The 17,707-nt window shown below is 43.4% G+C and overlaps 1 protein-coding gene and 1 long non-coding RNA gene across 5 annotated transcripts in view; one reads left to right on the top strand and one right to left on the bottom strand.

Annotated features, from left to right (window-relative positions):
* The window catches only part of LOC139263319 (uncharacterized), a 70,487-nt gene extending 64,173 nt beyond the window's left edge, over positions 1-6,314 (top strand). For both annotated transcript variants that reach the window (XR_011593104.1, XR_011593103.1), the window contains one exon: positions 5,784-6,314. This is a non-coding gene — a long non-coding RNA (uncharacterized lncRNA). The remainder of the gene's footprint in view (positions 1-5,783) is intronic.
* ddhd1b (DDHD domain containing 1b) overlaps positions 1-17,707 on the bottom strand; it is a 154,293-nt gene that overhangs the window by 23,360 nt on the left and 113,226 nt on the right. For 2 of the 3 annotated variants that reach the window (XM_070879197.1, XM_070879198.1), the window contains exons 9-11: positions 13,695-13,770; positions 11,076-11,225; positions 5,181-5,454 (exon numbers count right to left, since the gene is read on the bottom strand). In XM_070879197.1, coding sequence (XP_070735298.1) covers positions 5,181-5,454; positions 11,076-11,225; positions 13,695-13,770 — 500 coding nt within the window. The remainder of the gene's footprint in view (positions 1-5,180; positions 5,455-11,075; positions 11,226-13,694; positions 13,771-17,707) is intronic. The other variant, XM_070879199.1, reaches the window with a different exon arrangement.

The following is a 17,707-nucleotide window of genomic DNA, read 5'->3' as shown; positions in this document are numbered from 1 at the left end:
CAACGCCCACCTCTGAATACGGGACGATGCATTGGTATTAATACCTTTGTTTTCAGAAAACAATGAAATCACTGGCTTGTGATCCGTTTCGAGTTCAAAACGGAGACCAAACAGGTACTGATGCATCTTTGTGACACCATACACACAGGCCAAAGCTTCTTTGTCCACCATGTTGTAAGCTCTTTCCACTTTTGATAAACTTCTTGAAACATACGTAACAGGTTGTATCTTACCTGACTCATTGGCTTGTTGGAGTATACAGCCAACACCATATGAAGCAGCATCACAGGCTAATACAAGATGCTTGCACGGATCATAATGAACAAGCAACTTGTTTGAACAGAGCCGACTCTTAGCTTTCTTAAAGGCTCCATCTTGAGACATATCCCAGACCCAATTGTTACCTTTTCTGAGTAGCAAATGCAGTGACTCTAATAAAGTGCCCAATCTGGGTAAGAAATTACCAAAGTAGTTGAGTAGCCCAAGGAACGAACACAGCTCTGTCACATTCTGAGGCTTGGGTGCATTTTTGATGGCCTTGGTTTTTGAATCAGTCGGCCTGATTCCATCAGCAGAAAACTTCCTACCAAGCAATTCAATTTCAGGTATCATGAAGACATATTTCGAACGTTTCAGCCCGAGTCCCACTTTGTCCAGATAATGTAGAACTTCCTCAAGATTGTTCAGATGTTCAGCGGTGTTGCGACCTGTGACCAGAATGTCATCTTGGAACACAACACTTCTAGGAACGGACTTCAGTAGACTCTCCATATTCCTCTGGAATATGGCTGCAGCCGAACGAATTCTGAAAGGACACCTGTTGTAGACAAAGTCCTTTATGGGTGTTGATGCAGGTCAGTTTCTTCGAATTATCGACGAGCTCCTGTGTCAGGTAGGCCGACATCAGGTCTAGCTTAGTGAACGACTTTCCACCAGCTAGCATGGCGAATAGGGGGTCATCAGCCTTCGCTAACGGGTATTGAACCTGTTTTGAGAATCGGTTAATCGTAACCTTGTAGTCTTCGCAAATCCTGACAGTGCCATCACTCTTCAACACAGGAATAGGGCTGGCCCACTCATTGAACGCGACAGGTGATCTGACCTCTTCACGTTGGAGTCTGTCAAGCTCAATCTCAATCTTCACCCTCATCCTAAGAGACAGACCAAGCTTTGTGATAGACGGGCCTTGCATCAGAATCCAGGTGAATCTGCACCATGACTCCAGTAAAATGACCAATGCCAGGCTCAAACAAAGGAGGAAACTTGTTCAACACTTGAGCACAAGAAGTGTCGTCCACCGAGGACAACGCTTTGACATCACTCCAGTTCAGCTTGATGTTCTCGAGCCAATTCCGACCGAACAGCGTTGGACCATTTCTTGGGACGATCCATAATGGTAGATCTTTGATCACGCCATCATACAACACCTTGACTACTGCATTACCAATCACAGGTATGGGTTCCTTCGTATAAGTACGCAACTTGGCCTTGACTAGACTCAGTTTAGGCTTCACAGCCTCAGTGTCCCACAGCTTGTCAAATGTCACTTGGCTCATGATCGACTATTTGCACCCGCGTCCAGCTCCATTGATACAGGCACACCATTCAGCTTCACATTAACAGTTATCGGCTGGCTCTTTGACGATAACGAATACAAACTATACACTTCCTCCTCAGGTTGTGTATCAAAATCAGCACTGGACTGGTCATCATCAAAAATATGATGAGCAGCAGCAGCAGCAGACTTGCTCAGTTGAGGGCACATTTTCTAGAGATGTTCCACTTTCGAACAGCCATTACAGGAGTATTGTTTAAACCGACACTGATGAGGCCGATGATTGCCCCCAAAACACCAACAGGGTGAACTCAGCTTCGTACCAGTTGTCAGGCTCTGAGCAGCTACAGGTTTCATGTAAACATTTGGCTTGGCCCTGCCACGAGCAGCTTTGCCAGAAGACGACACAATCTTGTTTACAGTACCTGAGAAGCCTGCCGTGGAGCTCCGACCTTTGGATGATATCTGCCTCAAGTGCTCATCAGTTGTCATGCATGCCTGGGCAATCGCGATGGCCTTTTTCAAGTACAATTTCCCTTCGGCCAATAACTTCCAAAGAATCACATCCTGGTTGATGCCTATCACAAAAAAGTCTCTCAACATGTCTTCCAGTGTGTTTCCGAATTTACACGGCTCAGCAAGACGTCATAGGTCGGTGTCGAATCCCGACACATCCTGGCCCTCAGCACAGACATGTGTGTAGAAATGATAGCATGAGATGATGATCCCTTCCTTCGGCTTTAGATGGTCACGCACCAAATCTCACAATTCCTCGTAAGACTTAGCAGTTGGACATAAAGGTGAGAGAAGGTTCTTCATGATGCCGTAAACCTTCTGACCACAGACGGTGAGGAGAACCACCCTGCAACGGACTGCATCAGCCTCCCCCTTCATTTTGTTGGCATAAACATATTGATCCAGGCGGTCGACAAAATCTGCCTAATCCTCGCCATCCATGAATTTGTGCAGAATTCCAATAGTGCCCATTGTAAATAGGAAAGTTCTTAGTTTACCTTATCACCAATGTAATAACATAAGAGTCCTGTTATTATAAACTGCCTCGAGTATGTACCCGATCTCTTTTATTCCCACTTCGGATAAGAGCAAGATCCGACTTCCTGTATTGCCTGCATGACATCAGACAGTGGTGCCCTCTGGTGTCAGGTGTCCCCAAGCATAAATATAATACACACTCTCTCCCAGAACACCCCCCCCCCCCCCAATCCTGCCTCCACATAACCCCCCCCCCCCCGCCCCCACACCCACACACTATCCTCTCATCCGCCGATCCCTGATGCCCCTCCAGTGATACCTCCCCCGGACTGGCCCCTCGCTTCTGAGGCCTATCCGCCCGCAGCCAGCCAGCCTCTCAATCTGGCTGGCTGCATGGCTTGAATCCGAGGCCTTGCATTCAAATCATGCTTGTCCAACGATGAGCAGAAATGTTCTCAAATTAAATATTGGGAAAACCGAGGCCATCATCTTCAGTCACCACCACAAACTGTGTTTCCTAGCCACCAACACCATCCCTCTCCTGAGCATCTGTCTGAGACTGAACCAGACTGTTCGCAACCTTGGTGTCATATTTGACCTTGAAATGAGCTTCCGACCACATACCCGTGGCCTAACTAAGACCGCCTATTTTCACCTCCGTAACATTATCTGTCTCCTACCCCGCAACCTCAGCTCATCTGCTGCTGAAACCCTCAGCCATGCCTTTGTTATCTCCAGACTTGACTTAAAAAAAAATTCATTCATGGGAATGTGGACATCGTTGGCAAGGCGTACATTTATTGGCCATCCTCAATTGCCCTTGAGAAGGTGTTGGTGAGCCGCTTTCTTGAACCACTGCAGTCCTGTGGTAAAATTACTCCCACAGTGCTGACTTTGTTGTCGCGGTTTGGTACAACTGAGTGGTTTCTTGCTCAGCCATTTCAGAGGGCAATTAAGAGTCAACCACCGGAGTCACATATAGGCCAGACCAGGTAAGGACAGCAGATTTCCTTCCCTAAAGTATATTAATGAACCAGTTGAGATTTTAATGACAATTTGATAGTTTCATGATCAACATATCCTTGACTATTCCAACACACTCCTGGCTGGCCTCCCACATTCTGCCCTACGCAAACTTGAGGTCATCCAAAACCCGGCTGCCCATGTCCTAACTTGCACCATGCCATTTACCCATTACCCCTGTGCTCACTGACCAACATTAAGCTCCCGGTTAGCAATGCCTTGATTTTAAAATTCTCATCCTGGTTTTCAAATCCCTGCACAGCCTCGCCCCTCCCCAACTCTGTAATCTCCACCAGCCCCACAATCCTGAGGTGTCTGCTCCACAACCTCCCGAGATATCTGCGTTCCTCTAATTCTGGCCTCTTGAGCATTCCTGATTATAATCGCTCAACCATTGGTGGCTGTAACTTAAGCTGCCTGGACATAAGCTCTGAAATTCCCTCCCTCAGCCTCTCCGCCTCTTAACCTCTCTTTCTACCTTTAAGAAGCTCCTTAAAATCTACCTCATTCTGCCCCAATTTCTCCTTATGTGGGTCGGTGTCAATTCTTTTATCGTCATCATAGGTAGTCCCTCGGGGTCAAGGATGACTTGCTTCCACATTAACAATGAGTACTCAGGTGACTGATGAACTCATTTTAAACGGTGGAAGATGTCTGTGCGTGAATTCTTTTAACGTGGGGTACTGGCCGTTGCACATCAGCCACCACACGGGCTGAAGCAAAGTCTTGGTCCAGTGGCAGGGGGATACAAGACGACTGGAGACCAGGCTCTGCCATATGTGCCAATACATACACACAAACTCAAACATACTTGTATGTTATTTATCTTCTAACACTCCTGTGAAGCGCCTTGGGATGTTTTGCTATGTTAAAGGCACTATATAAATACAAGTTGTTGTTGTACTTGCAGAGACTCTTTGACCAACTTCCACACTGATATGCCACTAATGCTGGATGCATGTTTTATCGGAGCAGATTTAAAGTTACATGGCAAACAAGCAATCCAAGTTGCAAAATTGGATTTCTGACATTACGATCTGATTGTCTTATTATTTAAATTTGCTCTTCTGCCAACTTCCAGCAGAAAATTGCAAATACTATTTCGATGGGTAGGGATGTGGCACAACATGGAGCTGCTCCATTGTATATGCCTGCCCTAATACCACAACTCAGGAAATTCAGATCATAGTATGTACTGTTCCAAAACTCACAATTGGTGCATTTACCCACTGTGCTACTAGGGAAATGCTAACTTTAAAAAATACCAATATGGCAAATGCAACAATATGCTTGCTACATAGTTTTCTCATTCTAAAATGGTGGTCTAAGCAGTGCCAGGGAACAAACTGGCAAGCAGGTTAATATAACCAATTTTCACAAAAGTACAATTAAAAAAAATAAAAATTTAAAGTCAGGATGTAAAAAAAATCATTGCCTTTTAGTCATTTAACTGTTCTACAGGCCCTATAATTTATGATACAAATACATTAAATGCCAATAATAAATGCCTTACAAGGTCCAAAGAATAAATCTGATTTGCTTCATTGCATCCTCTCCACAGTTATTTAATTCAATTCAAAAATAAACAGATATATTTCTAATTCCTCACCCATTATACTTGCTTTCCCTATGCTGGTTATTGATTCCCCATAGTTTCGTCGAGGCATGACAGGCGATGTACTTGGACTTGGTACACTTTCCATTTCTGTGTTTGAGGTAGATGCTGAGGGAGCCGTTGAGGGATTCAGCGACTCTTTGGCAGGCTTGATGAAGGTTGGCCTTATGTCATCATACTTTGTTAAGACAGTTGTGTTGTACCAATGAATCTGGAGGGGTGCAATATTACTGTAATGTTTCAGGATCAGAGGTTCTAGTCGATAGGCCTACAAGTAAATTAAGATATCACACTTGTCAAGTCTCTGACTCATTTCCTTTTTAAGTGCTTTGCACACATGAAGTGGCAAAATATTAGAGAAACTACTGTGCATGAAAACTTAGTTAAGAAATTAATCAAGTAAGAGGCTAAGCAGAAGCTTCAGGTACCGGTCACCAATAAATATCACAGAAACCACTGAAGCCAAAAGGGCATACTTTTTAAATTACTTTTTATACTTTGTGCTCATCAAGGTAAGGGATGTCCATTCAAGGGAATTCTTTGAAATAAACATTCTTTGCTTTTCTCTCACCCAGTGCCATTATATTCCTCATTCAGATGCTGAGGCATGGACCAGATGCAGCATAAAAGTTCTCATAATCAACAATGCATCTAAACCCAACTTTGAAAGGAGCACTCGACTGTAACAGTGTGGATTTCTTCATTTCCCACATCAGACATCCTTATAGATTCTGTGATGGATTGTCAACTTAGTGCCAAAATATTGGACTGGAAATTGCGGTCGGAGGCATACCTCACCCGTGAAAGAATTACGAACCTATCTACTGGCGGCAAGGCTGCGAAAATGTCTGGTCTCCGGCCTCGAGGCAGAGGGCTGTGTAATGGACCCAAGGATCCCAGGAACACAGGAAGTGGACGTGGGATCACATGGGCCTGGTCCTCCAATCACAAAGCAGAATTCCATTTTAAGCATTTACAAAGGGAATCCCCAAATGAGATGCAATGGAATCCCAAAATCTAATAATTATACAATTTACAGAATTGGAATTTTATTCGTAATTACCTTCATTCCATCAACCTCATTAAAAATTTAATTTTTGATAATTTTACACATCATTGAAACTGTAAACAGGAAAAGTAATCCATACGTGGCTAACTAAAGAAGTTAAGGATAGCATTAGATTGAAAGAAGAAGCTTATAATGTTGCAAAGAATAGTAGTAAGCCTGAGGATTGGGAGAGTTTCAGAAACCAGCAAAGGGTGACCAAAAAATTGATAAAAAGGGAAAAACTAGCAAGAAATATAAAATATAAAATATAAAAACAGATTGTAAGAGTTTCTACAAGTACGTAAAAAGGTATAGAGTAGCAAAAGTAAACATTGGTTCCTTGGAGCCTGAGGCAAGAGAAATTATTATGGGGAATAAGCAAATGGCAGAAACATTAAACAAATGTTTTGTATCTGTCGTCACAGTAGAAGAAAGCATACCTAAAATGATGGGGAATCAAGGGTCTAATGAGGTGGAGGAACTTAATGTAATTAATATGTAGAGAAAAGGTACTAGAGAAACTAATAGGACTAAAAGCCAACAAATCCCCTGGACCAGACAGCCTACATCCTAGGGTTCTAAAAGAGGTGGCTGCAGAGATAGTGGATGCATTGGTTTTGATCTTTCAAAATTCCCTAGATTCGAGAACGGTCCCAGCAGTTTGGAAGGTAGCAAATGTAACACCGCTATTCAAGAAAGGAGGGAGAGAGAAAACAGGGAACTACAGGCCAGTTAGCCTGACATCAGTCGTCGAGCGAATGCTGGAATCCATTATTAAGGAAGTGGTATCAGGGCACTTAGAAAATCATAACATGATTAAGCAGAATCAGCATGGTTTTATGAAAGGGAAATAGTGTTTGACAAATTTATTAGAGTTTTTTGAGGATGTAATTAGCAGGCTAGATAAAGGAGAACCAGTGGATGTAGTATATTTGGATTTCTAAAAGGTGTTCGATAAGGTGCCACATAAAAGGTTAATACACAAGATAAGAGCTCATGGGATTGGAGATAATGTATTAGCATGGATATAGGATTGGTTAATGGACAGAAAACAGAGAGTAAGGATAAATGGGTAAATTTCAGGTTGGCAGGCTGTAAGTAGTGGGGTGCCGCAAGGATCAGTGCTGGAGCCTCAGCTATTTACAATCTATATGAATGACCTAGATGAAGGGACTGAGTGTAATGTATCCAAGTTTGCTGACGATACAAATCTAGGTGGGACAGTAAGCTGTGAGGAGAACACAAAGTGTCTGCAAAGAGATATAGACAGACTAAGTGAGTGGGCAGTTAGGTGGAAGATAGAGTACAATGTAGGGAAATGTGAGGTTATTCACTTTGATAGGAAGAATAGAAATACAGAATATTTTTTAAATGGTGAGAAACTTTTAAGTGTTATTGTTCAGAGAGATTTGGGTGTCCTTGTGCAAGAAACACAGAAAGCTAGCATGCAGGTACATCAAGCAATAAGGAAGGCAAATGGCATGTTGTCCTTTATTGCAAGGGGGTTGAAGTATAAGAGTCATGAAATCTTGCTACAATTGTACAGGGCCTTAGTGAGACCACACCTGGAGTACTGTGTACAGGTTTGCTCTCCTTATCTCAGCAAGGATAAAGTTGCCTTGGAGGCGGTGCAACGGAGGTTCACTAGATTGATTCCTGGGATGAGAGGGCTGTCTTATGATGAGAGATTATGTAGAATAGGCCTAATCTCTCTGGAGTTAAGAATGAGAGGTGATCTCGTTGAAACATACAAGAATCTGAAGGGAATAGATAGGGTAGATGCTGAGAGGTTGTTTCCCCTGGCTGGAGTATCTAGAACTAGTGGGCACAGTCTCAGGATAAGGGGTAGACCATTTAAGACAGAGATGAGGAGGAATTTCTTCACTGAGAGGGTTGTGAGTCTTTGGAATTCTCTGCCTCAGAGGGTTGTGGATGCTGAGTCTCTAAATGGATTCAAGGCTGAGATAGATAGATTTTTGGAATTTAGGGGAATCAAGGGATAAGGAAATTAGTTGAGAAAGTGGAGTTAAGGTCGATGATCAGCCATGATCTTATTGAACAAATAGTTTGTATCGGTCTTCACAGTAGTAGACACTAAAAGCATTCCAATAATAATAGATAATCAAGGGGCTATAGGGAGGGGGGAAACTTAAAACAATCACTATCACTAGAGAAAAAGTACTCGGCAAACTAATGGGATTAAAGGTGGACAAGTCCCTGGACCTGATGGCCTGCATCCTCGGGCCTTAAAAGAAGTGGCTGCAGAGATAGTGGATGCATTGGTCGTAATCTACCAACATTCCCTGGATTCTGGAGAGGTCCCAGCGGATTGGAAAATCGCAAATGTAATGCTCCTATTCAAGAAAGGAGGGAGACAGAAAGCAGGAAACTATGGACCAGTTAGCCTAACATCTATCATTGGGAAAATGCTAGAGTCCATTATTACATAAGTAGTGGCAGGACATTTAGAATAATAATATAATCTAGCAGAGTCAGCATTGTTTTATGAAAGGAAAATCATGTTTGACAAATTTGCTTAGAGTTCTTTGAGGATGTAATGAGCGTGGATAAAGGAGAACCAGTAGATGTGTATTTGGATTTTCAGAAGGCATTCGATAAGGTGCCACATAAAAGATTACTGCACAAGCTAAGAGCTCTCGGGGTTGGGGGTAATATATTAGCATGGAGAGAAGATTGGCTAACTAACAGAAAACAGAGAGTTGGGATAAATGTGTAATTTTCAGGTTGGCAAACTGTAATTGGTGGGGTGCCACAGGGATCACTGCTGGAGCCTCAACTATTTACAATCTATATTAATGACTTGGATGAAGGGACCGAGTGTAACGTAGCCAAATTTGCTGATGATACAAAGAAAGGTGGGAAAGCAAGTTATGAAGAGGACACAAATAATCTGCAAAGGGATATAGATAGGTTAAGTGAGTGGGCAAAAATTTGGCAGATGGAGGATAATGTGTGAAAAAGTGAGGTTATCCACTTTGGTAGAAAGAATTAAAAAGCAAATTATTATTTTGATAGAGAAAGACTACAGAATGCTGAGGTACAGAGGGATCTGGGGTCCTTGTACATGAAACACAAAAAGGTAGCATGCAGGTTTAGCAAGTAATTAGGAAGGCAAATGGAATGTTGGCCTTTATTGCAAGGGGGATGGGGTATAAAAGCAGAGAAGTCCTGCTACAACTGTACAGGGTATTGGTGAGGCCACACCTAGAGTACTGTGTACAGTTTTGGACTCCTTATTTAAGGAGGGATATACTTGCATTGGAGGCAGTTCAGAGAAGGTTCACTAGGTTGATTCCAAAGATGAAGGTGGTTGTCTTATGAAGAAAGATTGAGCAGGTTGGGCCTATATGCATTGGAGTTTAGAAGAATGAGAGGTTATCTTATTGAAACGTATAAGATTCTGAGGGGGTGGGACAGGGTAGATGCAGAGAGAATGTTTCCCCTCGAGGGGGAATCTAAAACTAGGGGGTATAGTTTCAGAATAAGGAGTCGCCCATTTAAAATGCTAAGGAGGAGGAATTTCTTCTCTCAGAGGGTCATGAATCTTTGGAATTCTCTACCCCAGAGAGCTGTTGAGGCTGGGTCATTGAATATATTTAAGGTAAAGATAGACAGATTTTTGAATGATAGGGAGTCAAGAGTTATAGGGAGCAGGCAACAAAGTGGAGTTGAGGCCAAGATCAGATCAGCCATGATCTTATTGAATGGCGGAGCAGGTTAGAGGGGCCGTATGGCCTACTCCTGCTCCTATTTCTGATGTTCTTATGTAATCCGGGCCAATGTTTGCATAAACTCATTTCATACAGTGTATGTGCACCATTAATAATATGAAAATTTTACTTAATGGCTTAGATATCCCCTTACGCTAATGCAAAGCTGGGCCTATTTGCATCAACCATAAGAATTCCATGCACAATCGCTGGCCAACTCTGCGCTGGCAATTGCTTTTTCGTGGCCCGCGTGGATGGCATGTCAACGCGTACATTGACAGGTTTCAAGTTCCAGATACTGAAATCCCAAAATTGTGATGGATTTCAAAGGGAATATGGCGGCCTAGTCTGAGTACGCTGTCATACTCACTGCAATTTCAGGGCCAACGTCAGTATTCCTCTTTTGCTTGTATCAGTAGGAACTAGGAAGAGAGTGTCTATTATTTCACTCAAAATCCTTATTGGCAACAAAGAGGGTTATTAGTCTAGCCTGTATTGTAACCCAGGTCATAAAGTAAAACAAATGTTTAAATCATTACACCATCTGGGAGACAAGAGTTTCTATTTTTATTTAACTTTTTCTTATGCAAATCAAATTAAATAATAGGGAAATGAAATACTTTCCATTTAAGGCACCCTGTTTGATGTAGTCCAGTCTTCTTTAGCTCCAAACAGAAGAGCACCCCTATTGCACCAGTATGATATTCTCCTGATTTCCAACCCCAGCAATTATCTATTTTATAGGCCTTCACAGCAACATCGGACAAGATTTTCATCCCATCAACATGTGTGAGATTTGAATCAAGGTCCAAAAGTGAAAGGCCAACATATAACCAGCAATTCTGCAAATATGCAAGTGATTTGTTTTGTTTTAGCATACTGCGTTATGTACCTCATCACCACTCAATTCCTCTTTGACCCCTTAATATCTCTCACTGTGCCTGGTTATCAATGGTGTTGTGAAGGCCTGAGAGCTTGTCCTCTTTGCTGGGAAAGAGGACACAAAAAGATGGGAAGAAATCCACTTTCACTGTTATTCCAATTATTACCTCACAGTTCAAAAGACTGCAAACATGGTTAAGGTGCATTACATATAGAATGAGAACTCACCACAGGGTCAGTTGGGTGAAATATATTGTACAACCGGCCACAGATACTTTTCGGTAGAATGTGATCCTGCAGACCACTATTTTGAGGACGTATGCCACGCAATGCTAGGAAAACAGCTAGAGGGGAACCCATGCAAAAGAAATTTTCAACCTGAAATAAAATAAAATATATTTTTTGACTTTGACAAGTAGTATTTAAAAACAATGGCACAAAAAGCAGAAACATTTAATCTATTATGATCAACATTCTGGACTAAAATGAAAATTCAGTTGATTATTTTTCAACATTGGAATGGATACTCTTATATTTTATTTTACATATACTCAACATTACAACTTTTGCCCAATTCTTAAATTTAAATAATTCCCAAATCCCAAAGCAGTTTTCTTTTTGAACCAGCTATAATGAACGAGTTGCACTATCCAACAAGTGCAAGGAGCTCATGGACTTTTTGTGAGTGCAGTACCCAGAGTACCCAGAGAGTGGTGAACCTGTGGAATTCTCTACCCCAGAAAGTTGTTGAAGCCAATTCACTAAATATATTCAAAAAGGAGTTAGATGAAGTCCTTACTACTGGGGGGATCAAGGGGTATGGCGAGAAAGCAGGAATGGGGTACTGAAGTTGCATGTTCAGCCATGAACTCATTGCATGGCGGTGCAGGCTAGAAGGGCCGAATGGCCTACTCCTGCACCTATTTTCTATGTTTCTATGTTTGTCATTAAGACGTAGGCTATCTATTCTGCTCCTTCCCTTTGCACACCAAGCCAAACCTTCTCCAAGGCTTCCCCCTACCCTAGCCATGATCATGCGTCTTTCTCTGGTTCTCTTAACCCTTGATGGCTGGAATCAGGACTACAATCAGCATCAGACCAGTAGCTGAAGTATAAATAAGAACATAATAGGAGCAGGAGTAGGCCATACGGCCCCCCGAGCCTGCTCCGCCATTTAATACGATCATGGCTGATCTGATCATGGACTCAGCTCCACTTCCCTACCCGCTCTCCATAACCCCTTATTCCCTTATCGTTTAAGAAACTGTCTATTTCTGTCTTAAATTTATTCAATGTCCCAGCTTCCACAGCTCTCTGAGGCAGCAAATTCCACAGATCCATGTCCCTCAGAGAAGAAATTTCTCCTCAGTTTTAAATGGGTGGCCCCTTATTCTAAGATTATGCCCTCTAGTTCTAGTCTCCACTATCAGTGGAAACATCCTCTCTGCATCCACCTTGTCAAGCCCCCTCATAATCTTATACATTTCGATAAGATCACCTCTCATTCTTCTGAATTCCAATGAGTAGAGGCCCAACCTACTCAACCTTTCTTCATAAGTCAACCCCTCACCTCTGGAATCAACCTTGTGAACCTTCTCTGAACTGCCTCCAATGCAAGTATATCCTTTCGTAAATACGGAAACCAAAACTGCACGCAGTATTCCAGGTCTGGTCTCATCAATACCCTGTACAACTGTAGCAAGACTTCCTTGCTTCTTTACTCTATCCCCTTTGCAATAAAGGCCAAGATTCCATTGGCCTTCCTGATCACTTGCTGTACCTGCATACTAACCTTTTGTGTTTCATGCACAAGTACCCCCAGGTCCTGCTGTACTGCAGCACTTTGCAATCTTTCTCCATTTAAATAATAACTTGCTCTTTGATTTTTTTCTGCCAAAGTGCATGACCTCACACCTTCCATTATACTCCATCTGCCAAATTTTTGCCCACTCAGCCTGTCTATGTCCTTTTGCAGATTTTTTGTGTCCTCCTCACATTGCTTTTCCTCCCATATTTGTATCGTCAGCAAACTTGGCTACGTTACACTCGGTCCCTTCCTCCAAGTCATTAATATAGATTGTAAATAGTTGGGATCCCAGCACTGATCCCTGTGGCACCCCACTGGTTACTGGTTGCCAATCCGAGAATGAACCATTTTCTACTCTCTGTTTTCCGTCGTTGTCCAATTCTCTATTCATGCTAATATATTACCCCCGACCCAGTGAACTTTTATCTTGTGCAGTAACCTTTTATGTGGCACCAGATTCTGAATACCATGAATGCCCATGATCAATGTAAAGCTTTAATCGCAGATGGAGTGAACCTCAAGGATAAAACATTTCAGGTATTGCTGATGTATGCAACTGTTATCAGATTATGTGTAAAATCATCTCCACTGTGTTGTAGCCATCTTGTCTAATACATGAATTGTTTGACTGGTCATCATTTTTAATTGGCGGATTTTAAAGATTTATTCTACGCTGCAGTGCCTACCATCTTAATCTGGAGAAGGGAGAAATATACACTGCAGATACTTTAACCTTATCTACCACTTTAAACTCAAACTTAGAAGAGCTGAAATTATGATTGAGGGGAAATCATTGCAGGCAGTTTGCTTAACACAAATGATCAAAAAACATACATTGGTATAACACAAAGACATACTGCACAAGTCACCAAAAGTGTAGTATTGTTGAGAGCAATACTGCTAAATTTTTAAGTGAACTTAAATGATGATTTGGTCTATTTACTTTTGCTAACAAGGAATAGGAATAAAGTCCTACCTCACGGAATTTGAGGGTTATGCAAATTTTAAATCAGAGGTAACGAATCTACTTCTAAACTCACCTTAAATCTCAAAGCAGGTAATCTGAATGGAGCTGAAGCTTTCACTTGAAGTAATTGGTGCTCTAATTTTTTTAATCTGTAAAATGAAATTTAAATATCAATGGATGCTGAGGTAGAAATGTATTGTAAAAATTTATAATTTTTTAAATAAAATCCAAATTTAAAAAAAAGCACCTCTTTGATCTTCAGCTGCATTTTTGTTCTCTGCTGCCACTTGCTATACCACCAGGAATAGTTACAGTTGGATATTAAAATAAATATATCTATACCTTTTTCTTAGGAGTATCTGACAGTTGGCTAGCGAATACAGTCCAAAATTTATATTTAAATAGTCACACACACACAGACCCACACGTCCCTTTCCTAGCCTTTAAGCACCTTCTTGGTAAAATCTAGACTCAAGAACATAAGAAATAGGAACAAGAGTAGGCCATTCAGCCCCTTGGGCCTAATCTGCTATTCAATAAGATCATGGCTGATCATCGACCTCAACTTCACTTTCCTAAACTATCCCCATATCCCTCAATTTCCTTAATATTCAAAAATCTATCGATCTCTCTCTTGAAAATACTCAACGACTGATCATCCACAGCTTCTTGGGGAAGAGAATTCCAAAGATTCACAACCCTTTGAGTGAAGAAATTTCTCATCTCATCTCAATCCTAACTGGCCAATCCCTAATTCTGAGACTGGGACTCTAGCTCAAGAATCCCCAGCCAGGAAAAACTTCCTCCAAGCATCTACCCTGACAAGCCTTGAAAGAAGCCTTGTATGTTTCAATGAGATTACATGTTAATCTTCTAAATTCTGGGGAATATAGGCCTGGTCTCCTTAATCTCTCTTTAAAGGACAATCCCCCCATACCAGGAATCAGTCTGGTGAACCATCATTGCACTCTCTCCAAGGCAAGTATATACTTCCTCAGGTAAGGAGTCCAAAGTTATATGCAGTACTTCAGGTGTGGCCTCACATAGGCCCTATATAATTGCAGTAAGACTTCTTTACTCTTGTACGAATATTACAAAAAGCTAACATACCATTTTCTTTCCTAATTGCTTGCTGTACCTGCATGTTAACTTTCAGTGATTTGTGTACAAGGACACACAGGTCCTTCTGAATACCAACATTTCCTAATCTTTCAACATTTAAAAAAGATTCTGCTTTTTTATTTTTTTGACCGTGGATAACTTCACATTTCGCCACAGTATGGGGCCAAATTTCGGTCCGAGTTGCTCCTGTTTTTTTGGAGCAACTGGTTTAGAATGGAGTATCTTAGAAATTGCAATTTTCGGCATTTAGTTTGCTCCAGTTAGAACAGTTTCAGTTTGGAACAGATTTTTTTTTTCAAAAGGGGAAGTGTCCGGCCACTTACGCCCGTTTTGAAAGTTTAGGCAGTGAAAACTTACTCCAAACTAACTTAGAATGGAGTAAGTGTAGATTTTTGTACGCTCAGAAAAACCTTGCCTACACTTAGAAAATCAGGCGTAGGTTACAAATCAGGTGTAGGGAATGGGGGCGGGGAGTTTAAAGGGAAGTTTACAAACATTAAGCACTTCAGTTTTACAAATAAAGAGCCAACATCAATAATAAATGATAAATACATCAATAAATCAACCAATAAATCAATCAAAAAAAATTAATAATTTTTTTTTAAAAAAAAACACAAAAAAAACCAACTATTCACTGACTGCAACACCGGGAGCCCTCCAACAGCGTGCTGGGATGGGGCCCCCCCCAGTGTGTGTGTCTCTCTCTCTGTCTGTGTGTCTCTCTCCGTCTGTCTGTGTGTCTCTCTCCCACTCTGTCAGTGTCAGTGTTTCTCTGACCGTCAGTGTCTGTGTTTTTGACAGCGAGGGGGTGGGGGCGGGGAGAGGAGAGGAGAGGAGAGGGAAGGGAGGAGGAGAGGGAGGGGAGAGGGTAGGAGAGGAGAGGGGAGAGGGGAGAGGAGAGGGGATGAGAGAGGGAGGTGGAGAGGAGAGAGGGAGGTGGAGAGGAGAGGGAGGGAGAGGGAGAGAGGAGGGGAGAGGGAGGGAGGAGGGGAGAGGGAGGGAGGAGGGGAGAGGGAGGGAGGAGGGGAGAGGGAGGGAGGAGGGGAGAGGGAGGGGGGGGTAGAGGGAGGGGGGGGTAGAGGGAGGGGGGGGGAAGAGGGAGGGGAGGGAAGAGGGAGGGGGGGGGAAGAGAGGGAGGGAGGGGGAGAGGGAGGGAGGGGGGGGGGGGGAGAGGCGAGGGAGGAGACTGAACGGGCCCGGCTGACGTGAAGAAGCCGGGCCCAAGGCTTTGGGCGGGGCACACCCCCAGCAAGATGCTGGGCGGGCGGGCCCCGCCGAAGGAGTTAAAGGTAGGTGGCCAGGGGAAATGGGGGAGGGGGAGGGTCGTCGGAGCGGAACGGGAGCTGGGGGGCGGGGGGGAAGTGGAACAGGAGCTGAGGGGGATCGTCGGAGTGGGAACTGGGGGGGGGGGGGGGGAAAGAGGAGCGGGAGCTGGGGAGTGGGAGAGCGGAGTGGGAGCCGGGGTTGGGGGGGGGTTTGGAGCGGGAGCTGGGGGGGTTGAGAGAGCCAGCTGGAGCCAGAGCAGGAGCTGGACGAGGGAGGTGCAGCCTGATCCTCACAGCCCCAGTGAGGCCATTCGGCCGGGGCTAGTGGCTGCGTACTTCGGGCCCTTCCCACACAGTTTCAGCGCCTGGAGCTACTGCACATGCGCGCCCACGCAGAGGTCCCGGCATTGATTTCAGCGCAGGGACCTGGCTCCGCGCCCCACAGCTCGTGCTGCACTGCGTCGAGCTGCAAAGGACCTGCAGGGAGCCGGAAAACCTGCAGGTATCTTTTAGGCGCACTTTCGGGCGCGAAAAACGGGCGTCCAGGTCGGGGCTGCGCCGTTCTAGGCGCGGCCCGAAACTTGGGCCCTATATTCCATCTGCCACATTCATTTAACCTGTTTATATCCCTTTGAAGCCTCTTTGCATCCTTCTCACAACTTACTTTCCCACCTAGCTTTGTATCATCAGAAAACATTTCACTCGGTCCAGGTCATTGATATAGATTGTAAATAGCTGAGGCACAAGCACGATCCTTGCAGTATCCCACTGGTTATAACCTGCCAACCCGAAAATGACTTGTTTATCCCTACTCTGTTTTCTGTCCGTTAACCAATCCTCAATCCATGCTAATATATTATCCCCAATCCCATGAGCCCTAATTGTGTGCAATAACCTCTTGTGTGGCAAGTTATCATCTGCTTTCCGAAAATCGAAATATACTACATCCACCGGTTCCCCAATATCTACCCTGCTAGATACGACCTCAAGAAACTGTTAGATTTTTCAAACATGACTTCCCCATCATAAATCCGTGTTGACTCTGCCCAATCTTATGATTTTCTAAGGGACGTGGTAAATTCTCAACCGATGCCAGTGATCAGACTCATCACTGTTGCCTTCCTACCTCTGATTGACATGCTGTCACAACATGGTACGTTTGCATCAACTGCCCACACTGCAAAGTCATGTTGTCAGGAGAAGAAACTTTGCAGAGCAAGAAAAGTAAAATCAAAGAGCACTCTGGGTCACTTCAATCACCTTCTAAATGCCGACTCCTGGGCTGTCGTAAAGAAACATTGGAGGTTAGTTGCCAGGAATGGGGTATGGACGGGGTGGCAATGAGCACCTTTTCTCCATACAGATAAAGTGCTTCTTTGTGTTAACTTATTCTAGATTTGTGACATAATATTACAGATTTATTTTAGTATATATCCAACTATATCTATTCCAGGTGGCAAACCAAGTGTCAGGATGAAGTAGGAAGTGGATGAGTTGGGAGAGAGTGGGAGAGAGAGGGAGACAAGACGGGGCAAAGGAAATGATGGGAAGCAAAGGTGGAGGAAGGGAGAAAGACGAGAACAGAAGATAAGGAAGAGAGACAATTATAGGGAAGGAAGGAGGGAGGGATGCGGAGGCTACTGACGGCTGCAATTCAGGGAGAGAGAAATGCCATGACTAACTTTCTCAGAAAACTTTC

Source organism: Pristiophorus japonicus, chromosome 4 (genome assembly GCF_044704955.1).
Source record: "Pristiophorus japonicus isolate sPriJap1 chromosome 4, sPriJap1.hap1, whole genome shotgun sequence".
In the NCBI taxonomy this organism is placed as follows: domain Eukaryota; kingdom Metazoa; phylum Chordata; class Chondrichthyes; family Pristiophoridae; genus Pristiophorus; species Pristiophorus japonicus.
The sequence above is the reverse complement of the archived record's forward strand: the minus strand, read 5'-3'. Positions and strand labels throughout refer to the sequence as shown.